At 39.8% G+C, this 13,875-nt stretch overlaps 1 protein-coding gene across 2 annotated transcripts in view; it reads left to right on the forward strand.

Annotated features, from left to right (window-relative positions):
• zc3h3 (zinc finger CCCH-type containing 3) overlaps positions 1-13,875 on the forward strand; it is a 101,814-nt gene that overhangs the window by 3,389 nt on the left and 84,550 nt on the right. For both annotated transcript variants that reach the window (XM_077535149.1, XM_077535150.1), the window contains exons 3-4: positions 158-336; positions 11,457-11,607. In XM_077535149.1, coding sequence (XP_077391275.1) covers positions 158-336; positions 11,457-11,607 — 330 coding nt within the window. The remainder of the gene's footprint in view (positions 1-157; positions 337-11,456; positions 11,608-13,875) is intronic.

Below are 13,875 nucleotides of genomic sequence, written 5' to 3' on the forward strand. Positions count from 1 at the left end.
TTTTTCTTATCCAAATTGTTGTCAAACTTGAACGTCGAAAGGCATAATAATTGTCCAAGTTTATATACTGTGGTACTGTCATTTGATGAGTGTCATTTAAAATCAATTGGCATTTTGTCCATCAATAATCTCACTTTGATTCTGTTTTCCTTTGAAGTCCAACCGGAAGCGTGTCCGTGAAGGGAGGCTTATCGTTGGCCGCCAGACACTCTCCAAGGGGTCACGTCCACAACCTCGCTCGACCTCCCGCGGGAGCTCGGAGGACGCCCACCAAGGAACTTGTATCGTTTGGGAGACACAAGTTGAGGCGACTCTCTCCTACTTCATCAAGAGCAAGTAAGTCATGTCGACGAGATCCCATCATGTTTCTCCAACTCCATCCCCTATGTAGCTTCCGTAACTATTTTGTCGGCTGAGATTTCAACTGCTAAGAGAGGAACCGGTTTGTATTTATTATTATTATTATTATTATAATTATTTATTTATTTATTTATTTTTTGGCTGGGAAGTTGCCAAGTGCACACTGTAGTCATTTGTTATTTGTTAATTAATTAGAGGGATGCGTTCTCTTCATTTGTGTTCTCATTTGGTAATCTTCCAAATTCAATTCTTGAATTTTTATTTCATATAAATGTTCCTCTTCATTCAGGAGCAAATGAGTTAAAATGAACAAACAATGACGGCCTCATATTTCCCCCATGACTATAGAATCTCATTTGACAATATTTGCTGCGGGATCTTGCAGACGAGCGGTTCATAATCAGAAAGTTTGCAAATGATGACAAGTAAAAAGTAGGCGGCCGTTTATGCCTTTCACTTTTATATTAATAAATGATGGGCAACAATTGGTGTATCACGTCGATCTGAAGTTCCGAATCCAAAACGAGTTGCAATTGGAAAGCGTCACTGCTGTCAACTGTTTGCCTGCAAGCTATCCCGTCTTGCTTTCTCTCTCCAGTAGAGGGCAGCAGGTGTCTCGTCATTTAGCCGGAAGCCTCTGGGGGGGAAAAAAAAAAAAGGCAAGAGGAAGGAAGGAGGTTAATTGATTGCCCACTTGAGCCATGATGGGGAACAAGTGCCGATAGCGGATAATTTGCAGAGGTGCTGCCAGCGCTATCGTGTCTTGCCACCGCTCTCCCCATCCGGCAGATTAAAAAAAAAAAAAAGGAAGCTCATGCATAATTATCATTTTGCAAATTGGATTGTTTTAACGAACTGGAGAATATAGGCTTCACCTAATTGAAAGCAATCATTGTTTTTTTTTGTTTTTTTTACAATCCCATCCCCCCCATCCTCTCGCACCCTGCAACCCTGCGGTCAATCCGCGTTGCACCCTGTCCAGGCGTCATTCTCCACACTCAGTGGAGTCCAAAGACATTAAAAAAAAAAAAAAAAAAAGCCATCACGATTAACATTAAGCTTTATTTGTCCCAGTGGCTGCACATCTTATCGGCGCTCTTTCTGATTCTTTGAATTCAACTTTATCCATCCATTTTTCTCCATACTTTTTTTTTAGTTTTTCCTGTGTACAAAATTCAGAGGCGGCCACCTCCACATTATTTGCACATCACCTCCAGCCCAAGTAAATGAATGCTTTAACATGATAATAGTCACATTCTTATTGGAACGATTGTTCTTATTATTGAAACGTGGAATTATTATATGTTGCCTATAAAAAAAAAATGAAAATGAGTCTGAATTCACAGAATACATGCACAAACGATAAAATATAATGACAGAAAATTCTGATGCTTTGTGGAGTCACCTGAAGATGCTTTTCTATTGGCTGCTGCTAGATGATGTCACTTCTGTGTGCATTCCGGTAAAATAAATCAACATAAAATCATATTTAAATCATCCCCAAACGCTCATGTATTATATTAATTAACAAGACTAAAACGAAGGACATTTTCTCTCTAATTATAGATTTAGTTAGTTTTGTCAACATAAAATGTAGTTATAGTTAGTTTTTGTTTTTTTAATAAGCATTTTTTAAATTTTATTTTGTTAATGAAATATTTTTTTGAATTTTAGTTTTCGTTAACTAAAATAACCTTATTACAAACAAACGATTTATTTATTTATTATTTTATTTTGAAAATCAACTTCCACATATGACATTTGATTTGTGTCATATTTGATACATCCGCTCACAATGCTTTAAATTCGTACATCAAAAATATAATAATAAACAAAACATTCATGCAAGCCATCATCTGGGTGATACTGCCCTCTAATGGATCATCAGTACATTGCATGTGTCAGATTATATACATCAGGGTTTAAATGGGGTAAAAAAAAAAAAAAAAAATGTACTCATGAAATAGAGGGCTCAAAATGTCGTATTTAATATATGTTTGCCTATCATAGTCAGAATAATACCACCTCATGCTTCAATTTGAGCCGGGAAAAACCCCTGCAAAGTTTTTTTTTTTTTTTTTTTTTTTTGGTCATGTGTGGAATCTAATTAGCCCGCAAGTGGGGACGAGACGTGCATCTAGCAATTAAAGATGCGGAATTCAAGCCGGAGGAAAAGGTGGCGCCGGGGTGAGCGAGGAGGAAGATGGAGTGTGGAAAGCTGCTTGTCGCTGTCTGTGTCTTTGATAAGCGCGGCTAATAAAGAGCAAATTGAATTACTAATGATGGCGAGCCGAGTCCATATAGATGGGCCCATTAAAGAGAACAACCTTATGACCGAGCGCTCGCACTCGCAAAACAATGCGTCTTCGTTTATTTCTCGCCCCAATGACTGCCTTTAGCTTTTCTTCAATGCTTCTCGGAGAGCTTGTTTTTTTTTTTTTCCCAAGATGTTCCATTATCTGTTTCATTTAAGCTTATAAGGATACAACCAAGTATACAGTACATATACTCAAGTCAGCAGTTAAAGTAGTAATAACTTAGTCAAGGTGTGTGCTTGCGCTCTTAAATTGGCTGGACCGAGCCATACAGGCGAGATTATCTACTAAAGCCACGGATGAGAACTGCTGAGCTGAGCATCTTAAGACCCTTGCGACAGATTTTTTTTTGGGGGGGGGCCATTAAATATTGCAATCTGACGGCGTCCCACTTTTGACCATCGTTGAAGTGTTTATTCTTAGGTTATGGTTGCCCTGTTTCGTATTTACAGTGCCGAGAGATCATAACATCACACTCGGCAACTTTTTGACTGTGCTTTTTTTGGGGGGGCATCTGCGTTGTTTAGTGCTAATCTATCGATTAATTGACTAATCGGAATGGTTTTAATTTTGCAGTGAAGTGTATTACAATAGCATTTTTTTCACCTGGTAACTGTTTATTAACTCATTCACACCCAGCCATTTTCGCAGAAGCAACCCCGCTTCGCTACCGGCTGTTTTACTGGATTTTGACTGATTTTTCAAGGCCAACAGAATCTTGTGTTCTATTGCGATAAAAACATGGAACCTATAAAAAGAAAGATTAAAGTCTCTTCTTTCATCGGGAAAAAAAAGTAAATTTGTATTCGTTTCTGTTATGCAGCAATTAGCATTAGAATATAGCTATGTTTCATCATTATTCACAAACCTGGTGAAAACACTGGCAAAAAGAGCTTGTTGCAACATGGCCTTGGTTGATCTCTTATACTCTGCTGCTTCCGGCTGGCCATTTTTTTTTTATTTATTTTTGTTATGACTACCATTACTTTCAGTGACACAAAACATTTAAAATAGAACGTATTCATATGTTTTTGGGAGCAAATTAGTTAACCAGTGATTGTTGTTTAGTTCGTACTTGGTATTCAGATAGTGATGAATAAAAAGTGGGATTGATGTACTATGTTAGCGGTTTGTAAACGGATAGAAATATATATTTTTTTCCCTGATGAAAGAAGAGACTTTAATCTTTCTTTTGGTAGGTTTTCATAGCAATAGAACACAATATTCTGTGGGCCTTGCAAAATGAGTCCAAATCCAGTAAATCTCACGTTATTCTGTTCCAAATCTTTCCCCCACTTGTTGACAAACATCAACTCCAATGTTTCTCAAGCTGTGCTCCTTAAGTTACAACAGCTTTTAATTTGTCAAATGAGTGCAACAAGTGTTGAGGTCACCGATCTTGATAGATGTTATTCCAGATGTTGCTCTGGAACATAATCTGATGAGGACTTCGGAGGACCTTGAAGGACGGCGTGCATATTTGCGCGTTTGCAAGAAGCCGCCGCCATCGTCTGCGCGCCGGTGTCGGCTTCTAACAGATGCCCGGGGTCCTCCTGGTTGGGATCAGTGTTTCCCTCAGCCGCTGCCAGCCTTTTTCCTTCCAGGGCCCAAAGGGACCAATTAGGGGGCCCGGCAGCTGCACCTCGAATGACTGAAGGGTCTGTGGTGGTTGAGAAACGGTGCCGATATGAAGGGCAAAATCAGACTCCTGAATTTTGGACCAAACATTTCTATTTAACTTCTGCGCTGATCAGGAAGCAACTCGTTGTTGGAAAAACAAAACATCTGAGATCATCGTGTTTGTTTGGATTTTTTTTCCTGCCGCTGCCAACAAGTGGCTTTGCTTCTCCTTCATCATGCTGTCATCCCCCCTTTCTCCCTCCTGACCTTTAACCTTTTAGCCCTGACTTTCACCGCAACAAATGTGAGGCCATATTAAGACCCCCTTGGCAACTTGTCATTGAACCTACCGTGGTGACGTGAGCTGTCACAAAAGTCGACTTACGCCACCGATCTGGTTGGATCCGCCCACGTTTTGCATTTTCCGCACGTTTTGCGATCATCGGCTGTGACGTCTTACCTCGCAGATCTGATCAGTGACGTCACGTTTTACCTGTTACGAATGAAAACATTTTCATGAAATTCATAAAAAGTCAAACATGAGGGAATTATTTTGCGATAAGTGTTTGCGTCCCCGATCGTTTCTGTCAGAAAATGAACTGTTTGTCTAGCGAAGTATACCACAAAGTCACGCAATTGCATTTCTTTGTTGATAGCGATTAATTGACCACATGCAAATAGTCACTCCCATGCTCAAGGGCTTAGGCTGCATTCGAGGATGGTCGGAAGTCGGATATATCCGAGTTGGTTTCTCCCAGTTCCGACCTGAAAGCGTTTGAGGCTAAAGTAAACAAACAAAATGGCGGATAGTGGTAAATTGCTTTTTATTTTGGTTCTTAAAACTCATTTTTGACCTCCAGCAAACTTACCTTCTCATAATTTTGCTTCATTTATTGTATACAGTTGAGTAGTTGACCATATAATTTAATGCCGGGAGATAGCGGCATACTGTCACGTACGTTTTGTTACATGAAGTTATGCCGAATATTTATGAATGAAGAAAGCTATCTAGTTTTATACTCGAGTAAATTGTGTTTTACCATTCATGGTCTGGGGTCGCCATTGTGGAGTGACATCACTTGTAGTCCGTCGGGTCCTCCTTTTTTTCCCGACTTCGCAAGTGGAAGGGGCGTTCCCTTACGCACTTCCTGGTTTGAACTCGGAAAAGTCCGAGTTTCGACCATCCTTGACTACAGCGTTAGCCTGCTAGCTAACGCAAAGATGGACAACCCAAAAAAAAAAAAACACGAATAGAAAACTATATGGATTGTTTTCACTTTCTTTAATGATACAAAAGGGGAAGTCAAATAAAAAGTTATTATTATTGTTATTATGATTATGATTATGATTATTATTATTATATTAGTATGTCAACCTAAGGGCTTGAACATGGCCGACATCTCTCCGATTCCGTTGCCTGAAACGTGTTGAGGGAAACGTTTGAGCAGCTGAGCGGCCTCCATCACTCACTGCCCGAAAAGAATTAGCAGCATGATGAATGCAAGAAGACCACAGCGGCATTCGCAAACCACAACTGAACTCCTGATGGAAATCCAAACCGCACGGCCGCATCTGTGTTTCACTCTTTGCTTCAAGTTTGTTTTTTGTTTTTTTATTTACATATAGGCTACAAACACGTTTCTTATCTTTCACAAATTGAAACATTGAAAGATTGTAGTTATTCTGTATACTGTATGCAGTTACATACATACAAAATATCCATATTAATTTGGTCACACATCTAACTTTTTCTCGCTTTTTTGTAATCTCATTTTCTGCTATTGCTGCGCTGCAGTTGAAGAGTGTGAACAAATTTTGTTTCGGGAAAACACGCAAATCCCCGCAATGTTGCTTGCCCTCAGGGATCCCCTCGCTTAACCTTGAAGTGCCCCTTTCACACTTGGAAAAATGTTATTTCACACAGCTGTGCATAATGTAACGTATGTAATCACGGCAGCCCCAGGCTGAACCTCTTGACGCTTCGAATGGGATTTGCTGATTGACAGGCACAGTCATCCGTTTGACCACAGTGTGCCACTGAGTGACAAACGCGTCCTTTGTGGCAAATCGCAAGGTGACGTGGTCCCAGTCTGTACTTTTTTTTTTTTTTTTTTTATCTGCTCTCAGAGTTGGCGTGAGGGTCAAGGTTGGTCTCAGAGGGAATGACAGTTTTCTGTACGGCGTCTCTTCATTATTGATGTTTTATTTGTCTGCTAAAGTCTACATCTGCTATGGACAAAAACAACAAAAACAGTGGAATAAAATTGAGAAATGTTACATAAATACAAATTAGGACAGAATATGGAGTCTCAACCTTTGATGGCCCATGTCCTAAACTCAAAGCCTGCTGCATTCGAGGATGATGGGAAGTCGGACCAACTTCCGACTATCCTCGAATACAGCATAACACTTGATGAAATTCTGCGTAGCCCATCGAGGTTTGGAGCCATGTGCGTTGAGTTCTACTCAAAAATAGCCATAAAAATAAGTGATCATATTCAAATGCAGGTGAATTTCCATATTGGTGATGGGGCGATTATTTGGATTCTCATACAAAATATACTGTTATTAAGTAAGGGACAAGAAGTTTAACTGCCTCGCAAACTTCAAACTTGTCTGCAATGTTCATTTCCTAAAAAGAAGACAAACTATTGATGCTATTACTTTCCTAAAAACGATTTGTAAGCAGTTTTTCTTTTTATTCCCTCACTGTCCCGAATGTTGACCAAACCGTGAATGGACGGTAAAGCTACATATCCTGAACTGTTATTTTTGGTGTGCCGTTATGGCGTTATCCTTTTGGCAACCTACATTGACATGGTTTCAGAGTTTTAAGTGGCCCCCGAGGGCGACCTTAACTATGTGGCACAGGATCAAAACGAGTTTGACACCCCGGCCACAGTTCAACTGGTGTACGTTACAGTTGATGGCTCCGCTGTGACGATAGATGAAGGAAGCCACAAGGCAGTACTCCCCCAATATTCTATGCAATGACATCATTGCCCTGCATGCTTGCAACATCTGATAGCGCTTGTTTTGACGTGGGTCGCCTACACCAGCTATTAGTTTTTTCTGTGTCGGAATATCATCGTTAATATTGCCGTTTTGAAATTGTAATGGGGCCTTGCAGGAGACAGAATGAGGTTATGCTAGCATTAGCTAGCATCACGTGTGTGCCCACCTCATTTTAACTCTTTGACCTCCAAAAATGAATAAATAAACATTAGATGCTGTCAACTACGTGTGTTTTTTTTTTTTTTAATTAATGGGAAGTGCAACATCTAAGTGCAGCGCTGCCTGGTCAATGGATTGTGGAATCAAAAACACTAATTATGGCCAGCAGATGGCAGCATTGTATCTCTTTTCAATGGACTGCCGGTGTATGAAATTACAATGAAACATGACGAAATATGATGAAATGGAAGCTTTTCAAGGATGACGTGAATGATCAAAGCCTTTGTCATATTAAAGGTTTTTTTTTGATAACGTGTGGCAGTAAAAGAGATAAATGGGCGGTCAATGGAGAAAACCACAAACAGTCTGCCCACTAATTTCTGCAAGGCAGAAAAATCACGTCAGCGGCCAGCGAGTAACAGACAACACCCATGCAGTTGGGAACTTTGACTAGAATGACTAAATGGGGCTTAGACGTTCCAAAAAACTACCTGCCTTAATGGAAATCCGTGTTAATAAATTTTTTTTAAAAAATCCTGTTAATTATGTATATATATTTTTTGTTTTGTTTTTTCATTTTGGTAAGATTTTTACTTTATTATAAATGCTTTTTCATTCATCATATATGTTCTTTTTTTTAGTTACAGCCACTTTTTCCATTAAAAGTATCTTATTTTTAATTTACTTGTTATACAGCACAGTATATATCTTCTCATTTGAATTTGCGGATGCCCGTATGAACCCATTCGGATTTAGAGTTCGAGAATTACGGCCTCGCAAAGACCTCCCGTCGGGACACCGAGGATTTTCCAAAAGTTACCCCGCCGCCGATGGTTGCCATCCCGGGTAAAAATCTGGGATTTGTTGGCCTTCTATCTCCGGAATGTAATGTCGTGGAGCGACGGGACAGACATCGTTGGAAAGGTCTCGTCGAGACGGATCCGAAAGACCAAAATTTAAATAAACAAACCCAAAAGCACGTTGTAAAAAATCCATGAACCAGCGAGGCTGCGAAAGATTAACCCGTGATAAATGAGGGAACACTGTATACAATAAATAGAGCAAGCTAGTGATATTCTGTCATTTCATTCCATTTGTGGTGAGTTACAAAATGCAAATATTAAAGCCCTATTTGAGAAGCGCCATCAAACTTTGCCGGCGTCTCGAGATAGTCTGTTATAAAGTTGTGTTGTCAAACATAACGCGGATCACGTTAAGAGCTTCCCTGAGCTTAGACCAAGTTATTAAATTGCGCCCGCGCCCTTGTTAAATCTGATGTTAGCATGGCATCGCTGTCTTGTCGAAGCGCGTCAGAGCTGTGGGAGTCAGAAGGCGAACCCCAGGGAACAGGAATGCGGGACGGCAGCAGGAACAGGCCCTGTCAATAATAAGATTTATTATCCATTAGGTCGACCCGGGGAATGAGCAGCCTGCGACGGATGTGGCATGGAATGTGTAGGCAGGTATGGCAGGGACTGCTGGGGGGGGGGATTGGAAACATCACGGAGGATGGAAAAGGGATGTCGCGTGGCCTGTCACCAGTGGATCGGTCTCATACAGAGCACGTTACTGACTCTGCAAAGTCAGTGGAGTTTATTCATGGATCTTCGCTATTTGTGACCGATGAGGTTTGGGTCTTGTCCCCTGCAAATGGTTCATGACTAATACGCTTAATTCCAATTAGATCAAATTATTACAAAAAAAGTTTTATTTATTCCCCTAAGTCCTGTAAATGTTGAAGCAATCCCGTTCACTCCTTACTGTTTTCCTGGATTTTGACTGATTTTGCAAGGCCCACAGAATATTGTAAAAACAAGGAACCAGTGAAAAGAAAGATTAAAGTCTCTTGTTTCATCAGGAAAAAAAATATATTTTCTGTTTCCATTTTCCGCAATTATCATTAGAATATAGCTAAATTTAATATTTTTTCACAAATCTATTTAGAATTGTGAGTAATAGAGCTTTTTTTTTTCAACATGGCCCTGGTTGATCTCCTTTGCTCTGCTGCCACCTTCTGGCCGCTTGTGTAATAACTACGGATGTAACGATAACGGCAATATCGCGATATTAAAACTGCCACAATATATCGTCGTCGTCGTCACGTCACGATATTAAAAGCAGCACATCTGTTTAAAAAAAGTTGCGTTGATTTCCATTTGTGCAGTTCTAGCACCCTCTGGTGGCTAATTTTTGAGTGCAGGTTAATTTTCACAAGGCATGTTTTGGCTCCTATGTTTCAAATCATCAGATGAAGGGGAACGGAATATGCTTGTGAACAAAGTCATTATGTGTGCCTACATTAGCAAGTACGTGTCTCAGTATATATTTATTTTTTACATTTTTTGGGGGGGATTGCTGAAATGTAAAAAAAGTACAATATTGTGTGTATTGTTTTTAGTATGAGTGTGTTATTTTTATTTTATTTTATTTTTTACAATATTGTGACCTCTTTTGTACCACCAACCTCCCCACAATATCGTTATAATCATCATATCGTGACCTTCATATCGTGATATTGTATCGTGATGTTTGGATATCGTTCCATTCCTAGTAATAACTACAATTTCTGCAACCGTCCTTTGCAGTTGAGAGGCTGCATCAAAGCCTTTTGTATGCTCTAGTATTAAAAAAAACAACAACGCATAAATACGTCTTTGGGACACTTAAAACATTTAAAATATAACGTTTTTATATGTTTTTGGGAGCAAATGATTGGTAAATATTCATCATTTACAACTTTGCCATATGTACAATGGAGAGTGAAATGTGTGGTCTGCATTTTAACTAATAAAAAAATTGCTAAATATTTTTTTTAGGAATGCTGCGTAAGAGTAGCCCAAACCAAGGACTTTGTTGTTGTGTATTGCACATCATGTGACAAAATATTCCATTCCTAACCATTAATACAACGGATACCTTCAATGTGGGCAGCATTTTGTTTTATGTTGTGCTCCATCAGTTGTTATCTGAGCATGCGCCCACTTGATTTGTCCTCTGGTAAATGTTTAGCGGCAAGTTATCCTTTCAATCAAGAGCCGCATCCCAGCTGGTAAATGAGCAGCCGATTGCTGGATTGTGTGGAAGCGAAAATAGTATTTTATTCTTGCATGCAACTTTTGTGTCTAATGAACACGGTTTGATATAAGAGGTTAATTAGAATTGCAACCATCCTTGCTAAATGGCAATTGAGACTTGGGAAAAGGAGCGGTAGAAAATGAGCTCCTCACAGGAGGCATAAACCTCTTTATGATCCCCGCCCGCTTGGTTTTTTACACTCAATTGACTGCCACGCCAAAGTTGGCAGAAGTGGAAGTGATTGTATTGAAAATTTCGCAAGCATGTTGTGAATTGTTTTTGGGGTACGGTTAAACCGCTTTACAAATCCTCACGTCAGCATAATCTTGGCTAAAGCAACCAGATTGAAAGTACCCTGAATGCACCATTTTGCTTGCGTAGCGTTAGCAACTAGCAAGTGTGTTGCTTATGTTATTCTGGTTTGTTCTGTTGTCGCTAAGCGTCCTTTAAGATTTTTAATGACACCGCAGTTGGAGTTAATTGTAAAACTAAATATACAACGTTAAGAATTACATCCACTGTATACTTAAATACAAAACATGCTTCGTTTTTGAAACATTGCTAGCTTAGCGCTAACAGAAAGTTAGCATCGACTTCGGGACTGTTTTTTTTCCCTTCAAATAATGAATATCCACAGACCAATCTTATGGGAACACATACCCACAGATGAGATAAAACTGCACAATTGCGGATTGGGAAACGAGTACTCTACCACTGAGCCATGCCGCCACGAGTATATTTGTGCTGTTTATGGTCAGCATAAAAGATAGGATTTATTAGGATCAAAAAGTCATCTAGCTTTTTGAAAAGCATGCTTGAAGTCCTCAGACAAACTTGTGCCTGCCTGTTTTGTGTTCATAATTTCCCAAATGACACGTGAATATCATTGGCATGCAACTTTGCCGTCCGCAGGCGCAACCTTCTCCTTTCATCGTCCTCCAGCCTCGCAGAGGATTTGTCGATCGCAATACAAGATGGTTCGCCACCCGGGCTCCGGTGTTGCGTACACTCTTCCCTACCACTCAACCCTCTCCTGGAGAGCCAAGAAAATCCAGTCAGCGAGGTAATCCGGTCACGCACATGCATGTACGCACGCACGCACAGCAGCAGCTGCAGGTCTTGATATAATGTGTCACCAAGTCCGATATCTTTCAGCTCAGTTTCGAGCCCCCTTCTTTTACATTTCAGTCAAACGTAGCATGTGTAGAGGCGGTGAGAAATTTATAGTGCTCGTTTTTATACGGTAGGGAATAAACCATTTTATACCGCTCCTCACATAAATTTGAGTCCGAAAGACTCGCCAGATGAAAGAGACACGGCGTGACAGACTTTTCTGTTCTTTTAATCCTTTGTCTTTCCATGTCGTCTTATTTTTCATTTCTCGATCATCTTGTGTTATGTAATTGCTTGGTTCATTTGTAGAATCCAGATTTGGTTTGACACTCGAGCCAAAAATTGTGGCTAGATTTCGGTGACTTACTGCTACGGCATTCATTTAGCCGCGGCAGTAAATATTGATTCATCAAGGGGTTTTCAATTCGAGGCCTCTTGACAACCCTGTGAAATATTACGACGACGGAGAAGTGCGCAGTGAGATAGTGATGGGAGAGGACGGTTCCTTTGGGAGCTAGTATCTCTCGCTTAACTAACCCAGTCATGTATATATATTTTTTTTTTATGCTTACTTGCGTATCTAGTTTAAAAGACCTCCCGGCTTGGAAGTGTTCACCTATTGAATAGAGCATTAATAAATTACACTGCATGCACGATTATAAGGCTGTTGTATTTTTGGGCAATCATTGGTGTTATAAATTTAATTTTATTTCCTTCCTTAAAAAAAAGGGACAGAAAGAAGTAAAACTTATGTTATCTGCCCCTGATCAACAACAACAACAAAATAATCAACATAGAGTTGAGCTCTTATACTCTGCTGCCACCTACTGGCCGATTTTGTAATAACTGCCATTGCTTCAAGCATTCTCTTCAGATCAGAGGCTGCATCAAAAACTTCTTTATGCTCTAGCATAAACAAACAAACAAAAAAACCGTACAAATACGTCTTTGGGAGCATGGTAATGTTTAAAAGAGAACGTATTTTTACGTTTTTGGGCACATGAGTTAAGAACATTAACAATAGGTTTGGGATTTCCTAGGGGAATATCTGGGTGCTCAATTATTTTGCAAACAAGTGAAGAAATAAGCATAAGATGTTGCCATCTTTGTTGTTTATGTTCATGTCGGGTGAGGAGGGAAGGAGCCGTGTCGTTATTCTTTTTACTTTAAGACCTTTTACTGGCTAGCACCCAACTTGGATGCATGCGTGGGAGTATTGTGTTACAAAATCTAATAATTATTTTTTATTTTATTTTATTTTTTTCAATAAAGCATACTTTTTTTTTTTTCTTTTTTTTTCCCTGGACCACCACTTGAAGAAAGTGTCTTTTAAAACTGTCAAAAGCTTTGGGAGTTTATTTTGAGTCCATTTTGAACCCGGAATGGTTGAACTGTAACTGTCTCTTTTGTGATAATCAGCTCATACGCTACCAGTACTCAACTCCATCTTGCTGACTTCTGATTTAAAGTGGATCCCCGCGAACCTGTTTCTGATCCACACATGGGCCCAACCATCCGAGTCACTCTTACCTTTTTGAAAGAAAAGAAATTGTTGTATTTGTATTGAGAATAGATAAAAATCTAAATCAGTCCATTCTCAACAGTTGAATTTGTGCATCTTGAGTGTTGAAGACTTAAGTCTCCAGATTCTGAGGGTATTTGTCTCCACGCATTGTCCAGCCCGCTCATCTTCTTTAGTGCTGGAGTATCGATCAGTTCAGGATATAAGAGACTTGGACTGTAAAGCGAGAAAGCTTTCCCTTGTCTTCACTTCACGCTTCCTTTAACCGCAGTCACTATCCGATTTATCCCGTGCCATATACAACGGCATCTTCATTCACTCATTACTTACAAAAAGATTAGTCATTTACACACCAACGTCCACCTAACACCACCACAGAGGAGGATTTTATCGACTATGCCGTAGTTATGTAAGTTTTAATTTGTCAGGACTAGAACTTAATAGTCCTTTCTTTGGTGTCCTGAGCGACAATGAAGAGCGACACTTGTTTTTGTTGCAAGAAGCCGGAAGCTAATTTTTGCTGTCATTCACTGCATTCAGTTGTCGGAGAGTCGGCCGACCCAAGACTTTATTTAACCCCTTAATCCTAGACCTGCCAGTGAGATCACAACATTGCGTTTACATTTTTTTTTCTCCTTCCTATTGTGCTATTTAGTGTGTGACAGGCTCATCCTCGACTCATCACTGGTTGACAGT

This window comes from Festucalex cinctus, chromosome 10 (assembly GCF_051991245.1).
Source record: "Festucalex cinctus isolate MCC-2025b chromosome 10, RoL_Fcin_1.0, whole genome shotgun sequence".
Taxonomy (NCBI): domain Eukaryota; kingdom Metazoa; phylum Chordata; class Actinopteri; order Syngnathiformes; family Syngnathidae; genus Festucalex; species Festucalex cinctus.